This window comes from Tachysurus fulvidraco, chromosome 16 (genome assembly GCF_022655615.1).
Source record: "Tachysurus fulvidraco isolate hzauxx_2018 chromosome 16, HZAU_PFXX_2.0, whole genome shotgun sequence".
NCBI classification, from domain to species: Eukaryota; Metazoa; Chordata; class Actinopteri; order Siluriformes; family Bagridae; genus Tachysurus; species Tachysurus fulvidraco.
Genome location: NC_062533.1, coordinates 14966756 through 14990541, shown reverse-complemented (window position 1 = coordinate 14990541; position 23786 = coordinate 14966756). Strand labels below are relative to the sequence as shown.

At 40.3% G+C, this 23786-nt stretch overlaps 2 protein-coding genes across 5 annotated transcripts; one reads left to right on the top strand and one right to left on the bottom strand.

The window, feature by feature from the left end:
• Nucleotides 1-961: 961 nt before the first annotated feature.
• On the top strand, nt 962-9762 carry hsf2 (heat shock transcription factor 2). Of its 3 annotated transcripts, XM_027155460.2 has the most exons (12): nt 965-1204; nt 3609-3717; nt 3826-3953; nt 4458-4582; nt 4761-4836; nt 4944-5005; nt 5124-5202; nt 5369-5481; nt 6016-6273; nt 7847-7949; nt 8131-8197; nt 9037-9762. In XM_027155460.2, exons 1-12 carry the CDS (start codon nt 1112-1114, stop codon nt 9333-9335), a joined length of 1512 nt encoding a protein of 503 aa, XP_027011261.2. In that variant the 5' UTR covers nt 965-1111; the 3' UTR covers nt 9336-9762. The 3 variants fall into 3 exon arrangements, with proteins under 3 accessions (XP_047657808.1, XP_027011262.2, XP_027011261.2); XM_027155461.2 differs by lacking the exon at nt 6016-6273 and having other exon boundaries at nt 964-1204; XM_047801852.1 differs by lacking the exons at nt 7847-7949; nt 8131-8197; nt 9037-9762 and adding an exon at nt 6418-6490 and having other exon boundaries at nt 962-1204.
• Nucleotides 9763-12574: 2812 nt separating this feature from the next.
• serinc1 (serine incorporator 1) lies at nt 12575-19087 on the bottom strand. 2 transcript variants are annotated; one of them, XM_027155454.2, is made up of 10 exons: nt 18925-19087; nt 16452-16613; nt 16122-16315; nt 15950-16029; nt 15712-15849; nt 15194-15363; nt 14500-14590; nt 14264-14405; nt 13954-14178; nt 12575-13590 (listed from the first exon to the last, which is right to left on the bottom strand). In XM_027155454.2, the coding sequence occupies exons 1-10, from the start codon at nt 18961-18963 to the stop codon at nt 13452-13454; spliced, it is 1380 nt and encodes a 459-aa protein (XP_027011255.1). In that variant the 5' UTR covers nt 18964-19087; the 3' UTR covers nt 12575-13451. The 2 variants fall into 2 exon arrangements, with proteins under 2 accessions (XP_027011255.1, XP_027011256.1); XM_027155455.2 differs by having other exon boundaries at nt 18934-19057.
• Between the last annotated feature and the right edge of the window lie 4699 nt (nt 19088-23786).

Below are 23786 nucleotides of genomic sequence, written 5' to 3'. Positions count from 1 at the left end.
ATCATAAATTGATGGATAAATAAAGCCACCAGTAATTTAAAGTGATGTTACAGCGGCTGGGAAAAAGCAAACAAGTTATGTCGCTGAGACAAGACACACACCATAGCCAATACACCAATAAATTAGTCAGTCTGTGAAAAGAAATCACAGCAAACTTCATGTTTTAAACAAGTTGTTATATAGTTAAGATTAGACTTTTTTCATCCCAGTGGGAAATTTCAATCCTGATAAATCTCATATGCAAAGCAAGCATGTGACCATTTCTGCTAATCTATGATTTACAACACGGTGGCCAAGTAGACAAAAAATCAGCTCCATCATGCCTATTGTCCAAATTTTTACAAAAGAGTCTGTGAACTACACAAAGTTGCTTTAGGTCCAAACCTTTCAGAAATTCTTCCCTGATGATCAGATGATTCTGTAAACATAACTATAATAAACAAAACTGTTAAACGTATGGAATCAGTACGGATGAATGCGGACAAACTTTGAAAATGATTGTGGTTTAACAAACATTCAGCAAACACAAAACAAACAATTGAATGACTGAGATTTGTTTTTCACCACTGGTTATAGCACGAACAGAGACTGAGCCAGTAAAAGAGATTTGGCTGAATTTGAGACTGATGTGGATGTTGACCATCGAATCGGGACTTGTTTTCTACTGCAAACTTAAACTTTTCTTTTGATTGTGATACATGCAAAAAAAAAGAATTCTGTAGTTTTTAGAAATAAATAAATAAATAAGCAAGCAAACTGTAAGGGCTTAAACATGGTCAAATGTAATCTTTAAATTAAAAAATATTAAATATTTAATTTTTATGACAAAGTAGTTGTTTTTTTTTTGGGTTTTTTTTTGGATTTTTTTGATTTGCTGTAAACTGCACAGTCACTCGTGTCGTGTCAAGACACGTTGCACAACCTACACGTGTGAACTACACGCACCTCTGACGTCACTCCACGGATAACCAATCACATCGCCTCCGAATGTGTACCGGAAGTGGTGTGAACGTGTGCGTCGTTGTTTTCACTGCTGCTTGTGTATTTGTGTCTAAAAAAACAACAACAAAAGAGCTACTTTTTTTATATATTTACCTGTTTAAAGAACAAAATGAAGCACAACTCAAATGTTCCTGCGTTTCTCACCAAGCTGTGGACTCTGGTGGAAGATTCGGACACTAATGGATTCATTTGCTGGAGTCAGGTTAGATTAAAAAGTGTTTAAGGACTTAACCGTTAGCTACAGAGATGTTAGCTACAGAGATGTTAGCTACAGAGGTGTTAGCTACAGGGATGTTAGCTACAGAGATGTTAGCTACAGAGATGTTAGCTACAGAGCTGCTAGCTACAGGGATGTTAGCTACAGGGATGTTAGCTACAGGGATGTTAGCTACAGGGATGTTAGCTACAGGGATGTTAGCTACAGAGATGTTAGCTGCAGGGATGTTAGCTGCAGAGATGTTAGCTACAGAGATGTTAGCTACAGAGATGTTAGCTACAGAGATGTTAGCTACAGAGCTGCTAGCTACAGGGATGTTAGCTACAGGGATGTTAGCTACAGAGATGTTAGCTGCAGAGATGTTAGCTACAGAGATGTTAGCTACAGAGATGTTAGCTACAGAGATGTTAGCTACAGAGATGTTAGCTACAGAGATGTTAGCTACAGAGATGTTAGCTACAGAGATGTTAGCTACAGAGATGTTAGCTACAGAGATGTTAGCTACAGAGCTGCTAGCTACAGGGATGTTAGCTACAGGGATGTTAGCTACAGAGATGTTAGCTACAGAACTGCTAGCTACAGAGCTGCTAGCTACAGGGATGTTAGCTACAGAGATGTTAGCTACAGAGATGTTAGCTGCAGAGATGTTAGCTGCAGAGATGTTAGCTGCAGAGATGTTAGCTACAGAGATGTTAGCTACAGAGCTGCTAGCTACAGGGATGTTAGCTACAGGGATGTTAGCTACAGAGATGTTAGCTACAGAACTGCTAGCTACAGAGCTGCTAGCTACAGGGATGTTAGCTACAGAGATGTTAGCTACAGAGATGTTAGCTACAGGGATGTTAGCTACAGGGATGTTAGCTACAGAGCTGCTAGCTACAGGGATGCTAAGTACAGAGAATGTTAGCTACAGAGCTGCTAGCTACGGAGCTGCTAGCTACAGGGATGTTAGCTACAGAGATGCTAGCTACAGGGATGCTAGCTACAGAGATGCTAGCTACAGAGATGTTAGCTACAGAGATGCTAGCTGCAGGGATGGTAGCTGCAGAGCAATGCGACATATTTACCTTCTTATCTTCAGTTATCTACAGATAACGCATCTAATGCATGTTTATTTTTCCTTACTGTTAGCTCGTAACGGTTGTTCACACGGTGGTTGTTTGTATTGCGCTAGCTAATAGGCTAACTAGCTAACGGTAAACACACAAAGTATCCTAATGATGATTCCTATTTTTTTTTTATTTCTTCAGTGTTAAATTTACTTTGCAGACAAAAAGCTAACCAAGATAGTTTTTTTTTTCAAGATAGGGAAATGAAATATCTAACAAAAACTAGTTCTATCTAGCTAACAAACTAGTTGCGTAAGAAACTCATTTACATATTCATCGATTCATTTGCATATCGGATTATGTTCCATGAAGACACGTGGAAATAAATCTTTTTTTTTATTGATTAATATTTGTTTTAATCAAAATGGAAATTATTATGGGGGGGGGTTATCCGGAAAACATTAAAATATTATAGTTATAAACACATCCGGAAATAAAATAATAATTACAATAATAATTACAATAATTACAATAATTAATAATAATAATAATAATAATAATAATAATAATAATAATGGCTTGTTTATGGATATTTACTGTTTTCCAGATTTATCAACCAAGAGAAATACGACACTTTAATACTTCGATTTCTACCCTGAGTAACTCAGTAACATTTCTAATTCTCATTATTAATGAGTAACACGAACTTAATTACTCATTACAGCCTTTTTCCTTTTGTTGACTTTGTACCCTGTGTAGTGGTTTTGTAGAACATTAAGTTCACCTTTCTTCATTTTTGTTCTCTAGGCCAATTCTAATGTACAAATTAAATCATCATCACTGCATTAAATCACCTCGTATTTGAATAAAGTTAAACTTTTCTACATTTTGTCACACCACTGGACACGTCCACATCTGGTCTGTAGCTGGGAGTCGCCGGCTCTCGTAGATAATTAGTAGTCTAAGAGTTGCTGTGTGGCTAAAAGAAGCTTTTGAGCATGTTATTGCTAGTGCACTCGAAGGCAGCTGATGGAACGTTTAGGCAGCAATACTACTTTGTGTGAGCGCAGTTTGTGGAAAAATATCCTCCAAAAGGTTGATGTTTAAACAAAAAAAAGTGTTAAAGGACAGTATAGTTGAGTCCTAAGTCCAAATGAACAAGCCTTATATTATGTTTTTTTTTTTTACTGGAAGAATTTAAATTTTGTAGAAATCGCGTTATTTTCACGTGTGATTTTGTTCCATTTCAAGTGTAATTGTAAAAAGTGATGACCAGGTTATGTTGATTTGTTTGACATGTTGTTAGTAACTGACCTGATCTTTCTTTTTTTTTTTTACAGGAGGGAAACAGTTTCCTTGTCCTGGATGAGCAACGGTTCGCGAAAGAAATCCTACCGAAGTTTTTTAAGCACAATAATATGGCCAGTTTTGTCCGACAGCTGAACATGTGTACGGGAATTCTCTTAGTGTGTGTCATAAATACGTCATTCGTTTGTGATGTCTGTTGTTCGAAACAAAATTCAAATAAAAAAGAAAATGTTTGATTTCTTTTTACAGACGGCTTCCGCAAGGTGATGCACGTTGACAGCGGCATAGTGAAGCAAGAGCGAGACGGACCAGTCGAATTCCAGCATCCTTACTTTCAGAATGGCCGAGACGATTTACTGGAGAACATAAAGAGAAAGGTCGGTTAGGAGCGTTCGCATGGAGTTGGAATGCTTGAGGTTTAATAGAGTTAAACAATATAAATAATATATTATTTAATATCATATCATTTTTATTATTAAAAAAGGATAACATTAACGTGAAAGCCGTCACGTAGACCTTCATTACAGTCGATCATTTTTCCTAAAATAGCATATTGTTTTATTCGTTATATAACAGAGTTTTGCCATCAGTTATGAAAGAACAGCATGTCATTTAACTTTCTGTAAAGTAATGGCTCATACTCCGTCATTTTCTGTTGTCAATCCGGAACTCGTTTACATTCCCTGATACTGGAGACTCCTTCCATAAATGACGATATTCCCAAAATGTTTTTCTCAGCCATAGATTCTCTCTCCCCGGGCTGTCGTACCGTTTGAAGAAGATAATTCATCGTCGTTAGCATCGAGGACGAGGACAGTGTAGCATAGTGTACGTTTTACCGTGCATTTAATCCACGTCCCCGACATTTCTTCATGTATTAGGTATCCAGTAGTAGACCGGAAGACAGCAAACTGAGGCAAGAGGATCTGTCCAAAATTCTGTCTAGTGTTCAAACTGTCCATGACAAACAGGAAGACATGGACGCCAGACTTGCCACTTTGAAACGGTAAATACGTTTGTTTTGTTTTTTTCTTTTCTTTTCCCCCGAGTAATATTGAATCTCTCCACACAATGCTGTGTATTATGGCACATGCCTGGGTTCATGTATTAATAATATAAACATGGCTTTCTCCCATTACATTGTATTTTATTGATTTATTTATTTTTGTCGGTGATTTGTTCAGTGAAAACGAGGCTCTGTGGAGGGAGATGTCCGATCTCAGGCAGAAGCACGTGCAACAGCAACGTGCTATAAAAGAGGTATCGTCATATACACCCAAAGTTGTCGGAATACCGGCGCGGAATGTTCGATTCGACGATGTGCACGATGTCCAGACTGTCATGTTTTTCTTTTCCTTTCATTGTAGCTGGTGCAGTTCATCATCACGCTGGTCCAGAATAACCGTGTGCTGAACCTGAAACGCAAGAGGTAGCTTAAGTTTTTATATCCTTTTAGTTTTGTATCTTTTTTGTAGATACAGAAAGTTACATGTTTTTTTTAAAGTGTACTGCGTCTAGACTTTTTTTTCTCTCACTTTCGCAACCAGGCCTCTGCTACTGAGCAGCAATGGAAAGAAGTCAAAATTCATTTCCCAGATCTATGAGGAACCAGTGGACCAAAGCAGTGTATGTATCTGAACCAAACTCTTCTATACCCTGTTTTAGGTGAAAGTGCCACAAGCTTTGATGATTTTATTATTATTTATAATTTTTCTTCTTCTTTTTGCTTTCAGGAGATTCATGTGTAATATTAACATGGCTGCAAACCTTTGTTTCTGTCTTATTCTGTCAGTCTGCAGTCAGCGATCCAAAGAACACAGACGTCGCCGACGAAGTCGTCGTCTGCGACATCACGAACGAAGACGCAGAAGTCACACTGGACACCACGACACTGGTAGATGAAGGGTAAGCTGTGTCTGCTTTGAGTTTTTTCCTAATCACGGTGCAGGTCTTTCTTTATCTTTTTACATTTACGGCATTTGGAAGACACCAAAGAGCCGCTTGTATCGTAGCTCGCTTTATCGCATCACAGCTGAGCAATTCAGGGTTAAGGCCCTTGCTCAAGGGCCCTGCAGTGACCTGGGATTTGAACCAGCAACCTTCTGATCAATGCCTTAACCACTGAGCTACCAGGGTCAGGGTCTAGGAATATCAACAAGCTACAGCCAATTCCTGTTGGAGAGTAAATATAGCCAGGGTATGATGAAGGGAAAGTAAATAAGTACATCTCTATGCTTCATTTACACTACAGAGCTTCAAGCCTTGGACGTTGCTCTTGGTAATGATGAATGGGAGGTTAGAAATGAAGCTACTGCTCAGTCATACCCTTGTAAAAAAAAAAAAGATCTCAACATGGTAACACGACAACACACGGTAACTTGCTTTCTGCATTAAATAAACGCGGGTCATCCCTTTTTTTTTACGCTGGACTCACTGCAGTGATGTAGAAATCATTGAGGTTGACTGCGACAACAGCGAGACCACAGAAAACAGGAGCACGAGCGGACCGATACCAACAGACGTCACGCCGCAAGCCGAAGGAGAAACATCCAGAAGCTCCGAAAGCATCCAGCCAACGTGCAGCGCCTTGCAGTTAAACCATAGTTCAGCCCTGAGCCTGGAGGATCCCGTGAAGATGATGGACTCCATCCTCAATGAGAGCGGCACCATTTCTCAGAACATTAACCTCCTGGGCAAGTAAGTCAGGAATGGACATCATCTATTCCAGATAGCTTTATACATTTCTTCTCTTTGTGCATTCTCTGACATAAGGATTGTTCAGAAAACTAGTAAACCTGTTTAACGGTATGGTCTCATCATTTTTGACCCCCACACAATCAGATAAGAGAGTATTATAAAGCACACCGGACACGACGGGCCTCGTTTATCAAGCTAGACACGAAAGAATCGGGAAGTAAGTCGAGCCTACACGGATTTATATCAAACAAATAATAATCATCTCGAATTCTGTAAAACCTTCGTTTTCCCAAGGGGGTGTAGATTTATGCATAAGACTAAGTAACATCCCTTTACTCTATCAGCTTCAACATTTTGTACACGGCAATCATAGGCGTAAGATGTAAAGAAAGATTCTGTGGTTGTGTTTACAATTAATATTATACCTTATATATATATATATATTGTATAGAAGTGAGTCAAAAAAAAAACTGCTTTAACCTAATCGTGTTCGTTTTGTGCTGCCGGGTGTCTGAGCGCTTTTATGGCGTTTTGAGGGTGCTGAACACATGCCGCACTTTCTAGACCAGGGGTCGGCAACCCGCGGCTCCAGAACCGTGTGGCCCTTTCATCCCTCCGCTGCGGCTCCCAGTAGATTTGTAAAGTAAATATTTAATTAAAATTTATATTATTGTAGTTAGTTTTTTTTTTTTTTAAATGTAATTCTAAATCCTAAGATCATGATGCTCTTGTAACATTAAAATAAACCGTGTTTAATTTATTCGTCGCTCAAAATACGCGTCATAACCGCCGACCTGTGAAATCCGACATAGAAGCAGACCCGTTTTTGGTTTTCTGCAGCCGGCGAGTTAAAATTTTGCTGTCATGAATACGAAGAGGACTCGATCAGACACTGAACATTTTATTTGGAAGTAACCTTCAACCCAGCATCTTTTTTGTTAGTTAGTTCAAACTGTTCAAAATATTTTTGTTTGCCTGCAGAAATAAAATTTTGTTTACTCGGTAATAGTTCATTGATTTCATAAATACAACACACTACAGTTTTTTTTCTATACTTTCCATAAAGGTAAAACACGATATATGCAGTGTTCTCTTCATTTTAGATGTCAAATGGGTTTTGTGGCTCCCTGTGTTTTGTTTTTTCTGTGGGAAACGTGTCCAAATGGCTCTTTGGGTGTTTAAGGTTGCCGACCCCTGGTCTAGGCGATCAGTATACACACGTGAGAATGAAGGACAGCATACGGTGGAAAATTTTAGTTCGGTTTAAACACGCATACGTTTACATAAATTGAAGCTCGTTATGAGTGAAAACTATTCCCTGTAAAAAATGAATATAAATCGGGCAGCAAGATTTATAAATCCAGTCCTCCAATAGAAAAGGAGCCGGTTGCTTTGCTGGATTAGACGTTAGTTTAGACAAAAGAACCTGCCTTCATCGATTCTTGCACTGGTGCAGGTTAAGGTGCTTTTTTTTTCTTAACCAGTACATCCAGATAAGAGAAAAAGCGTTTACTTCAGGCTTGAATCCAAATGCTGAGGTGTTGTTTATATAATAATCCGATCTCTTCAACAGAGTGGAGCTGATGGACTACTTGGACAGTATTGACTGCAGCTTGGAAGACTTTCAGGCCATGCTGTATGGAAAACAGTTCTCCATAGACTCCAACATTCTAGAGGTTCGTGTCTGTGACGGTGCACACAAACCGGTATCTCTTCTGTTTTCCATCCGTCAGAAGCACCACTCTGTCTCATACTATGTACAGATCTCACGAGTGACCAATGACAAGTCACCTCGTGCTTCAGGTGTTATGACTTAACTTATTCATCCTTGTCATCTGCTTGGAAACTTTGCCACAGGAAACCGGCTCACACTTAAGAGGCGAAGACGTTTCTGCTACGACCGAGACCGAGAATTACTCCACAGGTAATCGTTAAACAAATTCTTAGTCTCAGTCTTCTAGATTCTAGAAATCGGGCCCATGAACCTTCGCCTGAACGTTTGATGCAAACGGTGCACAAAATTATCATCACCACGTAGCCAGAGCTTCAGACTGGCTGCAGAAGGTCTGGACTCCATAACAGATTTTATTGGAAAAGGATTGGCTCAAAGGGACGTCCGACTGATATATAAAGGAACCTTATTTTCCAAATATATAGTATAAGAAGACTAACTAACGTCCCTCTACTCGATCAGCTTCAACATTTTGCACACAGCAATCATAGCCGTAAACTGTGAAGAAAGATTTCCGAATAAGGTGAAGTTTGTTGTGTAGACTCATTCATTCATTTGCACGATTTTATTAATTGGTATATTGCACACCGGTCTGTTTTTGATGGCACTAAACTTGATGCTGAACAGAAAAAAAAAAAACTCCACCTTATTTGGAAAATCCAGCGTTTAACTGATCCTCATAAACGCCTCTTCTCACAGATGTATAAACAAAAGTAGAGCGAAGGCTTTGTTTCCAGGAGAACTGTTAAACATGTCTCAGTGAAACCCTGTAGAATTCAACCAGTCGGATGTTTCCAGATTTGTGAGACGCGTGCATCAGGCGTTCAGCCAAAGGGTGCTGGGTGTGACGTCTGAGGCTTCTGAACGTGTTTTTTTTTTTTTTGTTTGTTTTTTTTAAGAAAATACATACATTTTACTTTTGGCTAAAGTGTCACTTTAATGGCCAAAGGTGATCTTCAGGCAATCCTGGAATTTGAACTCATAACCTGTTCCGAACAGATCCTTATTTTGTGTATTCGGTCCTGTTTCAGATAAACAGTTGATTCAGTACACCAGCTGTCCCTTGCTGTCTTTCCTGGACGGTTGCAGTCCTCTCCCCACGGTTATCGAACCACAGCCTGAAGATCTAAGCCAAGCTTCAGTGAGGCAGAATGCAGAAGACGCCGTGGACCTCCTGCAGTCCTCCCTGCAGCCAGACGCAGCTCCACGCAGCTCAATGATCCGCCTCGAGCCACTCACCGAGGCAGAGGCCAGCGAAGCCTCACTCTTCTATCTGTGTGAACTGAACTCGGACCTGCCTCCAGCCGATCCCCCACAACTGGACATTTAACGACAGACCTTTTTACTGTACATATTCTTCAGAATGACGGTCTATTTATTCAACGAAATTTTCGGTACTTTTTTTTTTCCACGCATCAAATTATGACATTCCATCATATCACGTCAGCTTTTTGATCTTGTTCACCGTTGTCGTGGATAAACGAGGGTTACAGTGCAGCAAGTTTGTTACACCAGTTTGTAGATTTTCTTATTTTGTGTTTCCTTCTGTTGCGTCCTAATTTTGTTTTTTTTTAAAATACTGAATTCTGTGATTGCGTCTTTGGCTTAGTCACGTGACATGGTATAGAAGTGCCTGCGTTCAGATTCTCTGTACATAACAGTACTCTTGTTAGTTCAATAATGTCCTGAAAGTACAGTGATTTCGCCTTTCTCCTTATGCTTTGTCAATATCCCAATAATAAAGACGTTGCAAGGAATTCGAGCCTTTTGTTGTTCATGTGCAGTCTAGTGGTTAAGGTGTTGGGCTACCAATCAGAAGGTTGTGAGTTTGCTTCGCTCTGGACAAATGAGTCTGCCAAATGCTGTAAATGTATAGTCTAAATCTGAAAATGGCTTGTATTATTTACTGAAAGAGGAAGTAAGAGACACAGGGTGGGGTTTCAGTAGTGATGTATACTCTTAAAGGTGGGGTCTCTGTCGTTTGAGAAGTGGTTCAGAAAACTGCGTTGGGCCGCCAAACAAAAACAAAACTAACGTGTAGCCAATGAGCAGAAAGGGGCGTGTCTTGTCGATATGGGCGGAGCGAGTGTTCAGTGCGCATGTGTGACATTAGCAGAAAGCGGTTTTAACATTGCTATGGAGGATAAAAACAAAGAAAGCGAAGAAAGGCTTACGATAAGGCAAGAAGTAGGACGTGTTCATATAGGATCAGCTTTCCAGCGCTGGAGAGAACTGAAGGACGGACCTGGAAGGCATGAGATGGGACGCCGAGGGATTTAAGTAAAGTTGGCCGCATGTATAAAAAAGACATTTTCCCCAAATAAGTGTTGTAGTATAATTATCAGGACATCAGCGGTGTATGAGGTGAATTTGGTGACAGTACAGTGTATTACAGTGAGGTTATTGACTGTTTTTGTAATATTCACTTTTTGTGTTTTGCACTTTGCAGATGGTCCCTTGGTATCTGTATCTGTCATCTGCACATAGAGACTTGTGTATTTTGAGGAAAATTGGGTTGTAGCTGCCTCTCTACATTACTACGATAGAAAAGAGGTGTTATTTGTGTAGTAACAGTGTTTAGCTCAGGACCTTATTATTGTACATATTCATCAGAATGACGGTCTATTTATTCAACGAAATTTTCAGTACACAAGCTCAGGAGTTATTGACTCGGGGAAACTCCAATCTGTGAATATGTGGCCGACTTTACTTACGATGCCGAGGCACTTTTTTACTTCTCGATAGGTGAGTAACGTTGGTTTTGCTTTGTTACACAGAACTAATATATGCCTTTGTCCTTTACATGATTATGCTTGTGTGTCATTTTTGCTTGTTTGTTTATCTGCAATCGTATTATTCTTCCTTTCAGCTATGATAAAGACACATTTCTTTCCATTAGTTGCCTGGGTTACGTATGTACAGTTGAGGCCAAAATTATTAGCCCCCTTATGAAATTAGACTAAACTCTTGATTTCTCCATGGAAATGACCATTAACAACAGGTGTTTTATAGTGTATTTGTTTCTAAAATAACAAAGACAAAATGTCCACTAAGTTTGATTAGGATATTTAATTGAAATAGTGAGTTGAAACAAAGGGCAAAAATGAAACGTCCAAAATTATTAGCCCCCTGGTCATTAATAGTCAATAGTGTACCATTTCTGAGCCACAACTGACAACCTCTTAGAGTAGTTCTTTACTAGGTTGGCACAGGTCTCCTGAGTGATTTTAGCCTATTCTTTCATTGCAGATTGCTCCAGCTGGTCCAAATTGCGTGGTTTCCGAGCATGGACATTCACTTTGAGCACTCGCCAGATTCTCAATAGGATTGAGGTCTGGGATCTGTGTGGACCACTCCAGGACCCTTGGTTTTGGTATCCTTCGGGAACTGTTTGACCAATTACGATGTATGCTTTGGATCATTGTCTTGTTGAAAGGCCCAGTGACGACATAAGGCTAGACTGCGAGCAGATTTCTGCATATTATCCCTCAAAATGTCAACATAATTTTCATTTTTGATGATGCCATGCACTCGAACAAGGCTCACTGTGCCTGAAGCTGCAAAACAGCCCCACAGCATGATGCTCCCACCACCATGTTTAACTCTGGGAACTGTGTTCTTTGGGTTGAAGCCCTCACCCTTTCTTAGCCAAACATAAGCAACATCCATGTGCCCAAACAGTTCCAGTTTAGTCTCATCAGACCAAAGCACAGACTCCCAAAACTCATCTTTACCTTTCATATGTTCACGGGCAAACCTCAGTCTGGCTGTGATGTGCCGCTTTTTGAGTGAAGGGGTTCTTCCGGGACGATGGCCCTGAAGCCCACCACGATGAAGAGCCCTCGCAACTGTATTCCTTGAAACATCAACTCCAGAAGAGGCCAGGTCAGAAACAATCATCTTGGCAGATGTCTGGGGCATCTTGCTGATATCTCTCACTATTTCCCTCTCCAGAGTTCTTGAAATCTTGTGCTTACGACCACACCCAGTTTTGTTTTTTACAGAATTTGTCTCCTTGTACTTGGCAATGATGCAACGTACAGCGGTTTTAGACACTGAAATGGCAGTATAGCCTTCCCTGTTATCATGAGCCTCCATTATCTTCTTTCTGAGCTCAAGACTGATTTCCTTTGTCTTTCTGTGTTTGGCATGGTGAGTAAAAGTAGTCTCGCCCAATAATGTGATCAAGTGCCCTGCTCGGAGTCCTTTTATTCTGATTGAATGCCCAGGTGTTGTTAGGAAGCCAATTGACTACAGAGGTGTATTTTGAAAGCTGACTGATTAATTAAGGTGTGTTTTGAAAGCGAAAATTCACGTGGGGCTAATATTTTTGACCACCCCATTTTCACTATATTTGATATAAAGCAAGCCTAAAAATGTATTTTATATTCCAAAATGTACCAAAAGCTACTAAATAGCACTGGTGAACGTTTGATTATATCAAGTTTTATCAATGCTGCAAACATTGGAACGATCTTTAGGAAAATGTTCCAAAATTCCTGGGGGGCTAATATTTTGGCCTCAACTGTATGTGTGGGAGAACAAAACAGAGATAATCTGAAAGCAGTGTTGGGGCTTTAAACCTTTAATGAATCAAGATGATCAATTACAATGCACATGTCAAAAGGACAAAAAAAACCCACTAAGGCATCAACACCTGTAATGTTACAGAACAGCAGCTACTAGAATATTAGCTCCAGCAGGCTGGTAAGACATCTACATGGCATAGAAGCAAAGTCCATGCATAAACTATCATCTCGACATGAGTTTGTAAAGCAAGGAATCAGTGCAAAAAAAGCATTTCAAACACAATAAAAACGTCAAAACTCGACTAACCTGTGCAAGTTGCAAAAGTATTAGCACTGTAGCATCTTACAGTCCTAACTAAAAGCCTGGAAATTCATTAACATGCACCGACACTGATGTTAATAGAACAGTATTTCACATGAGCTATGTTTCGGAAATGATCTAAATGATACAAAATTGTTAGGAATGGGAAAAAAACAAAACAAAAAAAAACACCTACTTAGCAATGATATTTAAAATCTCCAATACTCGACTTCTGTTCGTTCTACAGGAAATGTTCCTAAGCTTCATGAATTGATTATGTCAAAGGTTTAAACAGTCCAAGTTACTTACATCCGAAATTTTACAATGTTTTCCAAGAATCGTTTCTTATCTTTCTTTAGGATGGACACGTAAATAATAATCCTGTGCTCTTTTACAAAACTCGAGCCTGGCTAATTGTTTTGACCTCTTACGACAACACAAATAAATATCACAACGTACGTTACATGCAACAGTTCTACCAAAACTGACTAACCACGGGGGAATGCACCAGCTTCAGCTATTTACAAGTATGAGCCGACCTGCCCTGCGTATACGGGCGGATATTCACAATGATGAAGGGCGAGGTTTGCGTGAAGCTAGCTTTCTTTCTTCGTGGTCAGTCGAAGTCGCGGTTGGTAAGGACGAGCGGAGCCACCAGGGTCCACACGTATAGCGAGATACAGATCCAGGTGGACGAGATCTTCACCCATACCGACGGCCACTTGCTGGTCATTGCCTCGTAGTTGGAGTCGGGGCTGAAAAGATTAGCAGATCGAATTTAAACCGATGGTCAACATGTGGAAATGGAAATAAACACAGCAGCTGAGAGCAAGATTATACACAGTGACACGGATGCACTAAAAATCTATTTTGTTATCTATTGACACCACACTATAAACATTGTTTTACATTCAGGATGATATAATACTATTATAATTTGTTTGTAATGTTTAAGAAGGACTGTGAAATACTTTTTTTCCATGGTGGAATGTTAGAAAGCTTTGAACAATATTAACTAATACCTCCAGAACAATGTTTATAATCAACGACTAGAACGAAGCCTAATGCTTAAAATGGGGGTTTGAAGGACTTGGTTAGGTTCCAGCTCTGGTCGTTACCTGTACCAATTGGTCAAAGTCATCATGATGTAAAGAGAGGCCAGGAAGAGCATGAAGTGGAAGAAAGAGTAGCTGTATGTGACGCAGTCCTTCTCGTTGTCGACGGCCCGGTTTGAACCGTCTCCCTCGTCGAAGTTCTCCGGCGCCGGGCCATCCTCGATCAGGGCAGACTCGTCGCTGGTCAGCGTCAACTTGTTCACTTGAGCGTTGCTTGAATTGCGGATGCTGAATAATAAAAGACTCAGATAAACGTGACGAATTTAATGAACGTGACAGTGGCTTCGGGTGCTAGAAAGAAACAGAGACTTACCTGGAATACAGGACACACATCAGGAACAGGATCAATCCCACAATGCCCTGGGCATCCCACCACTGAACCACAGGACCTTGGCCTGCTGGGGTGGTGCTATTCAGGCCAATAATGCCCAGAAGACTCGGGTTGCATTTGCGATCTAAAAACAAAGCAAGCCATGTTTTTGTTGTTGTTGTTGTTGTTTTAAACAAGTATTAAGTGCTTTTTTCTTTAAAACATCTCAAGAACATTACCAGGCTCGTTGGTCATAGCAGACCAGGTCAGATACATAGTGTAGAGGGTGACGACAGACGACTGCAGGAGACCAGACCTGGGCTGTGACTCCTAAAGAAAATAGACACAATTAGATTGAAGTGTTCCCAAAAGATCTGTTGGAACAGTACTAACATCCTGAGTCCTTATACTTCAGCTTGTATCCCGGAAATAAATAAAAGTCTGGACGCGTTCTTTCGGACGCGTCAAATCTTATAATGAACTAAAGATGTTCAAAGAGCAGACGGGAAGCTTCTGGATAACCAGATCTTTATCATGTGATATAAACCGCTTTTCAATGTATAATCAACAGAAAAATAGAAACGTGGCACAAAACAGAACAAAAAATCTTTTTCGAGCGACTCTTCACTGAGATCATCTTTGTTTTTTGGTTCCTCTTTGTTTAATTTCCTTGCAAGCTCGGAAGGAGGAACTAAACAGCAAGGAAAAGTGTGTGTGTGTGTGTAGGGGGGGGGGGTTAGGGGGGAAATGGTAGAAGGTTTCGACTATAAGCAGATTCTGAAAATATCTGTGTTGTAAATGTACCAACATCACTGAACTCCTACTTCCTAAGTGAACGTCGCGGTTCTCAGTCTGCCGACCTTCCGAATAGGCGGCAATGAATCTACTGCGCGACTAAATGATTCTTGTGTTTGTTAAATGTGAGTCGGTTACCTGAATTTTGGGCAGGATAGACATGACGGAGGCTCCCACACACAGCAGCATGTTGACACTGATGAAGGCCTTGTTCTCGGTGCAGCCTTCGGTGTGGGTGTAGTACACGTAGAACATCACCAGAGACACCAGGGACAGGGCGTAGTTCAAGGCTGTGGCGCTCAGAAGAGCTGGAGGGCGCAGAAACACATAACTGAGCACAACTAGCTAGTTCTGTTTTGCTTTTTAAACTGCCGTCAGACATCGCGACTCGATTTTTAATCATGTTTTACACAGTAATAAATCCTTACATCGGAACCTTGGGTTATAAACCCGTGTGTTAGAATTATCTGAATGTTTAAGACCTGATGTTTTCATTTCCTCTTTCAGCATTATATACGTCCCTGTTACTCAGAGACAGGGAAAAAGGAGGTTCAGCGACTCACAGCATATCGATAAGTTCTCATTCTCTTCTGCTTGTCTGTCCGCCCGCCCTTAATATACCTGTGGAAAATACATGGATTCCTTCTCCTGCTTACCTGCATACCAGCAGCGAGAGTTCCCTTCCTCCATCTTCTCCACCCAGGACTCATTCCAGGAGTGAGCAAAGTCGATCAGAAGCACCAGCTGAATCAGAATGAAACAGAAAGCGCCAGCCATGCCAACGTAGAACCACACTAAAGGATGAGTGCAAGAGACAATGTGAGTGTGAAAAGGGTCTTTTTTTATCTCAATGTTTCATCTAATGTTGGACCTCATGACTGCAATGCTCTTTACCTGTTGTAAATGGACCCTCGGGTATAAAGAAAGCTCCCACGGTGATAGCAGTGGCGGCAGCAAACTTGAAGAACCAAAACCTACGAGGAATTGAAAAAAAAAAAGATCAGATATCTGGTTTATATTTGAACAGTATGTTGGAGCTGAAGTTCGAGTATGAATGTTCACATACCCGTTGTGTACAGAAGCTCGTGGATCTTGGCTGCTCTTAACCTTGATCATGAGGACAGAGAACAGGAGGAAGAACATAGCCATGCCAAAGCACACACGGTACACAGCCTTGTAGCCCACCAGCACATCGCAGTTCACGTGACCCTTTACTCCTGGGATCGAGGTCCCCATTCCTCCCTCACAAAAGCCTGGAATCTGCAGTCACACACAACACATCCTCAATATTATACATTTATTAATGAGCTCTTTTTCCTCAGTGGACAGTATTGTTAAAACAGATGCAAAGGATTTTTGATGAATATATCGAACAGGAAAAAAAAAAAAAACCTACCTTCTTGAGCTGCCCCTCCATGCCAGGCATCAGCATGATGCAGGCGACGCCGACTCCCAGAAGCAGGAAGAAGGAATAGATGAGCCGTGTGACCGTGGAGTTGTTTCCACTGGGGCAACATTTACACAACAGGCAAGGAGCACTGCCACAAAGGCAGGGGAGCTACAGAAAAAAAAAAGTTTGATAGTAAATAAATAGTCTTCTAGGGGAGAGGCATCAATGCAGGAGATGCCAAACACCTCCAGAAGCTGATCACAATCACAGACTCCGTCGTATTATTATATCCAATTAGTGGAAAACAGATGGAAGCAAAAACTGGAGACTGTCACCATGAACAGTTCTACCCCCACTGCAGTGGTCTACAAATCACTAAAGGGGTCATTTCTACCAACTGCCACCAGGTTCTGCAACATCTCCCTGTTTACCAGGACACAATTCCCTTCTGCACGCTTTACACTAAATCGGAATTGTTAATATAGTCTCACCGTCCACTTTGTTAGAAACACCAGTGCAGTGATCTGTATACTGAACTGTAAGACCAGCCACTCATCACTTCCTCCCCATATATTACATGCACTATTGCTACTTGCACTACTCACACATCTTGTACTGTATATTGCACTCAGACACTGTATAGCACTGTCTGTGAACTAAATGTATACCGTCTTTATTGGTCCGTACTTTCGAGGGTCACCAACAGCGGAACCAAAATCTTTACGTAATTGGCCAATAAACCTGATTCTAGTCTACTCAGCCAATCAGGAGGGAACTGTATTATCTAAGTGACCACGATCATGGCATGGATTTTGGTGCAATCAGTTCAGCTGATCCGAGTAATTTAGAAACGACCGATCGCTTTCATTTCACACAGAATGGTGCAAAAAAATATATATATATGCCGAGCGAGAGAGAGTTTTGTGAGGTGAAATCCAATGCCGATAGCTGCTCTTATTAAAGTGACTGGTGAGTATTATAAAGCTTAATAACAACTTTGGATATACTCATTCTGTCTTGTATAGTTTATATAGTATAGTGTTATTTATGTCTGTACTTTTGAGAGTTACAAACAGCTGGAACTAAATTCCTTGTGTGTGTCGACACACTTGCCCAATAATCCTGATTCTGGTTCTGATATATCAATGTAATTGTCACCGAAGCACCCCATACCCAAATATGAGTGAGGGATGGAGGGATGGATGGATAGATCATTTATTGATCAAAATTATTTTTAGTCAGGATTTAGAATAAAATGAATAATGACATAATGCTGAAATTAATTATGAACACGTGACATCATCCTATTTATATACCGACTATCAAAACTGATATCGATCCAGAGCATTAAGCCTGGTATACTGCTGGTGTTCATGACATCAGTACATCAATATTCATGACACATGGTGGGTATCAAGTTGTCTAGCAAAGCAGCATGTAAAAAAAACTGCGATTTGCTTCATGTCTAAATAAATAAATAAATAACTGCGGTTTGCTTCATGTCTCTTCATGGCAAAAAATATTGAGACACTGAAACGATATCACACCATAGAGCCATAAATATGACACAGCAAGCAGACGTTTCCTTTAATCTGGTTACTAATGTATATTAGACATTTAATCCTTACTAAAACAACCAAAGTTTTGGGAAAATATTACACTTAACGCCGCTAAATACACGACGTCATGCTACAAATCCAGGAAATGTCGCATTCACCAAAACTGGATAAAATATTTACCATATATAAAATATAAACAAATCTTGCTCTCTTTAATTGTGAAGATATCTGTGTCTTATTTACAGTCGACACATGATATCTGTTTTGCTTGCTGTGGCGCAACATTTCGGAGAAAAACAATCCGACATTTGCTAAACATGCTAAAAATGAGCTATGCTATGCTATGCTATGCTAGGCTTGGGCTTGACTACGCTAAGCTAAGCTAAGCTAAGCTAAGAGTGGCGTAATCACAATAACAACACAGGCTACTTCGGGTTAACCGTGCTTCCTCTGCGTGATCATACGATTTAATATGAATATAAAGAAAATATCCGATATTCAAATGTTAGCTTGCGGTTTGTATTAAATTATGACAATTAAAAAGGTTAAAAACATTATCTGTCCAGTTAACAATACTATTAACGTCCATAGGCCACAGGAAACACCCAGCAAACATATAAAGCTGACACATAACGAGATCGACAGCCGATTATTTTGAAGAAAATCTCGAAAAACTGAAAAGAATACATTAATTTAACATCATTTCTAAATCCCAAGACGTCTCGTAATGTTTAAAAAGCGTACAAAAGTAGTTTAAATGCAAGTCACGATGAACGGGTCACCATTTCATACCGCAGGTTGTTTTTATATTCGGTGTAAGGCGCATTTGTTTACAGCGGTAAAGATTGCTTAATGTTATACATCCTTATTTTCTGGATGTTGTGAATATAGATTTAAATAAATAATAATAAATAACGTACCCAACTTGCCATAGAACAAAGGCCAAGAACACCCCCCATGTTTTCACTGCGGAGTCTGACGGCAAAATACTGAAGATGGCTGCGGTGTGTTTACAGAAGCAGAAGCAGAATCAGAATCAGAAGCAGCGGTACAGCGCCCTCAATTCACTGTAAAAGTCCAAATGTTGACATCTGCTTTGTGTATTTTAGTGTATTCTAAAAATCTTGCAAAAGCAAAAATATCTGTATGAAAAAAAAGTAAATAAATAAATTTCATAATTAAGCATCTGAGTGTTTCAAGGATTAACAAAATAAATAAATAAATGAAACCTTTTTAATCAGAGTATAGCAACATCAAGTCAATTAAACGTCTGGGAGATATTGATCTGTTAATGTGCATTTTTTTTTAATTACTCAAATTCAGGCTGTATTTGGCAACGTATGGCAACCAAACACTCTATGCCCATGAACCCTCCAGATCTACTCCTTTACCTAAGAAAAGCTATTCATAAAAAAAAAAAAGCTAGACTAAACAAATGTGTTTTTAGCCTAGACTTACGTAAATACTGAGACTTTGTCTGAGACCCGAACACTAATTGGAAGTCTGTCCCACCTTACTATCTAAATAAAGCATAGTGCACTGTTTTAATTTTTCATTCCACTCTATTTTATTCTGTAGCTTTTGTCGATTTTATACATATCGAATATTACAAGAAAGCTATGAAACCCAAACACTGCTGATTCAGCCAATATATTGTGAAGCTAGCTAACTCTAAACGTGTTTGTATGTCCTGTTCATTTGCAATTTCATTTGTTCAAATCTGTCAAATCATCTGATTCAGCATTTATTTAATTCAGAATGTGAAATCTTGCTTTCTACAAGTCTAGCAGTTATGGTTCTATGCTATAGATTGGAATTTGTTCATTGTAATTGTTCAGAATCAGAATCAGGTTTATTGGCTAAGTGTGTTGACACACACAAGGAATTTGGTTCCAGCTGTTGGTGACTCTAAAGAGTACAGACAACACTATACACATATACACTATACATTTACAACATTTGGCAGACGCCCTTATCCAGAGCGACGTACATAAGTGCTTAAATCTCTAACACTGAATACATTAATGCTGGTTCACTAGGTTACATACTTAAGATACCATGAGTTTAAAACATTTGTTCAAAGTTACAATGAAAAAGTGTCAAAGGTTGTTTTTTTTTTAAATGCAAAGGATAAGGAAAGAAGTGCTAGTTGAAGTGCTTCCTGAATAAGTAGGTCTTCAACCGCCGCTTGAAAATAGCCAGTGACTCGGCTGTCCGGACTTCTAGGGGAAGTTCATTCCACCACCTTGGTGCCAGAACAGAGAAGAGTCTTGTAGTATACTTGCCTCTTACCCTGAGAGATGGTGGAACCAGTCGAGCAGTGCTGGTAGATCGGAGGTTACGGGGTGCAGTGCGAGGAATGATGAGGGCTTTGAGGTAAGAGGGAGCTGGTCCATTTTTGGCTTTGTAGGCCAGCATCAGTGTTTTGAACCGGATGCGTGCAGCTACTGGAAGCCAGTGGAGGGATCGCAGCAGCGGGGTGGTATGCGAGAACTTTGGCAGGTTGAAAACAAGTCGGGCAGCTGCATTTTGGATCATTTGCAGAGGACGGATTGCGTTCATAGGTAGACCTGCCAGCAGTGCATTGCAGTAATCCAGTCTAGAAATGACAAGAGACTGAACAAGTACCTGGGCAGTCTGTGTGGACAAAAATCGCTGAATCCTTCTAATGTTGTAGAGAAGAAACCGACATGAGCGAGTCACATTTGCAACATGAGAGGAAAAGGACAGTTGATTGTCCATGGTTACCCCAAGGTTGCGAGCTGTGGCTGAAGGGGAGATCAGATCGTTGTGCAAGGATATAGCAAGATCGTGACCTGGGGATGAATCACCTGGGATGAACAGCAGTTCAGTTTTGCTAGGATTGAGCTTTAACTGATGAGCAGTCATCCATGATGAAATTTCTGCCAGACATGCTGAGATCCGGTCAGAAGCTGTGGCATCTGAGGGTGGGAAAGAGAAGATAAGTTGTGTATCATCAGCATAGCAGTGGTAAGAGAACCCATGTGATGAAATAACTTCACCAAGAGAGTGAGTATACAAGGAGAAAAGAAGAGGACCAAGTACTGAGCCCTGTGGGACGCCAGTGGAGAGTCTGCGTGGAGCAGATGTCACTCCCCTCCATGTTACTTGATATGGTAGGAGGCAAACCATTCCCAAGCTGATCCGCAAATCCCAAGACTCTTGAGGGAGGATAAGAGAGTCTTGTGGTTGACCGTATCAAACGCTGCTGAAAGGTCAAGGAGGATAAGGACGGATGACAGTTTGGCTGATCTAGCAGTATGTAGCTTCTCAGAGACATCCAAAAGGGCTGTCTCTGTAGAGTGAGCTGCTTTAAAGCCAGACTGTTTGGGATCTTGGAGGTTGTTCTGTGAGAGATAGACAGACAGTTGATTATAGACAATGCGTTCAAGAATTTTTGAAAGAAATGAGAGAAGTGATACCGGTCTGTAGTTACTGATGTCTGATGGATCCAGAGCAGGTTTCTTTAGGATGGGAATAACCCTTGCTCTCTTGAAAGTAGTTGGTACCTGACCAGATGCTATGGATCTATTGATGATAGTGGAAATGAAGGGCAAGAGGTCTTGTGAGATGGTCTGGAGCATAGTGGTAGGGAGTGGATCCAATAGGCAGGTGGTAGGATTGCAGGACTGGATGAGTTGTAAAATCTCTTCTGCTGCCACAGTTGAAAAATGTGACAACAAAGGTGTAGGGGAATCCATACTCTGAGATGTAAGTGCAGTCGGGGCTGAAGTGAAGGTCTGGCAGATTTCCTCAATCTTCTCCTGGTAGAAAGAAGCAAAGTCTTCTGCAGTCAGGGAGGATGAAAAAGGTGGAGCCGGGGGGTTGAGCAGAGAAGAGATGATGTTGTGGAATTTCCGAGGGTCATGTGAGGAAGCTTCAAGCTTTTCCTTGTAGAAGGAAGTCTTGGCAGAAGTCACATCTGAGAAGAACTTGACAAGAAGTGTTCTGTAAAAATCAAGATTTACATCAACTGTACTATACATATACTTTAAAACTTTTGTACAATATACAGCAGCAGTAGTAGTGTGTGTAATATATACCGATGATGTGATGACTGACAGTTCTGATAATGCAGTACTTATGCTATGAAGCAGGGAATATAATTACGGTGAGTTTTTAATCAGGGTAATTGTCTGTGGAAAGAAAATGTTCCTGTGTCTGGCAGTTTTGGTAAACAAAGTTTTCTACCACCTGCCAGAAGGGACGAGCTGAAAGAGGTTGTGTAAACGGTGCGAAGGGTTGTACTGATTTTTCCAGCCCGGTTTCTGGTTCTTGTATGGCATAAGTCCTGGGGAGTGGGCAGGGGCGCACCAATTATTTTTTCTGCTGTTTTAACTGTGTGTTGCAGTCTGTTCTTGTCCCGTTTTGTTGCTGATCCAAGCCAGATGGTGATGGATGTGCACAGGACAGATTCAGTGACTGCAGTGAAGAACAGCATCAACAGCTCCTGTGGCAGACCATACTTCCTTAATTGGCATAGAAAGTACATCCTCTGCTGGGGCTTTTTGAGAATGGAGTTTATGTTGGACTTCCCTTTCAGGTCTTGGGATCATGAGAGGTCTTCTAATGTTTTGTTTTTTTTTATCTTTCTGAAAGCACATTTAGTGCAAAGTTAAGCTTTTCATGACCGCTGGATGATGACTATTTGCTTTATCCACTTGTTTGGTCTTTGGGACAAACTGTACAAAAAGCAGCTAAGTGTGCTTATTGTGAAATCTTTAGCTAACATTAAAAACCCCAGGGCCAAAAAAAAAAACAACAACCGAAAAATCTCAACTTACAAAACTCAACAAAATTACAGATGTCAGATTTTCCACTCTCTCACTCCCTGTCTCATCATCTCAAGATGAAGCCCTGAAGCCCTGTCTGCCCAAAACACGAACACCATTTAAAAGAAAAACATTCATCCCTACTAGGTGCTTTCACAGGTTTCTCTGATATTTTTAGTGCTCAAACTTAACCCTTCTGCTTGCCATGGTTTCCCTGTGTGTAATAGACAAGAAAACAAGTCTGCTGGCACTTTAAGAGCAACTAAAAGCTGGAGAGGGAGACATAATAGGTCTAAAAACGTACATGTCAGAGCAAAACAAATCTTAAAAATAAAATAGAACTCTAACATATGTAAAGCATGTTCTTTTCTGCTATTAGGAAAGAAACACAGCAGGAACATCCACCGACAAACAAAACACTCACGCCAAACACGTAAGAAGCTGAAAAATACCTACTGAGACAGCTATATTATAAACTGTGACCCCAAAACAGGTTTTAAAATAGCATGGCTTGCTTCTATTTTATGCACAGCAAGAGACCAATAACTGTTTCAGATAATTTACCAAGCAACTGAATACATTTGAGAGTGAATTTCTAATATCTGTGAAATCTTGATTCTACTTAAATCACTGAAATAAAAGTAGATATGTAAGAAATAAGACACTACTGGGTATACTGTGTTAAGGAAATAATTAGCATTGTTACTTTTGCCATCAAAAATGATATTATTTACCTATAACAGTGCAGCCTGAAGTGCATTTACATTTATTCATTTAGCAGACACTTAAATTGAACATTAAACACATTGTCAGAAAAAGGTTATTTTTTGTTCCATCATAAGAGGGAGGCAGAGAAGAACCAGAAATACTGGCCAGGCATCTCCTGCTACCAGATGGAGCCAGAGAGCATGGTTTTAATTAAATAATCAGGGCCATCAGTTCCACCTGTGCCTGGGTCTATTTAAGGATAGCTCTCCAGTCATTTAGAT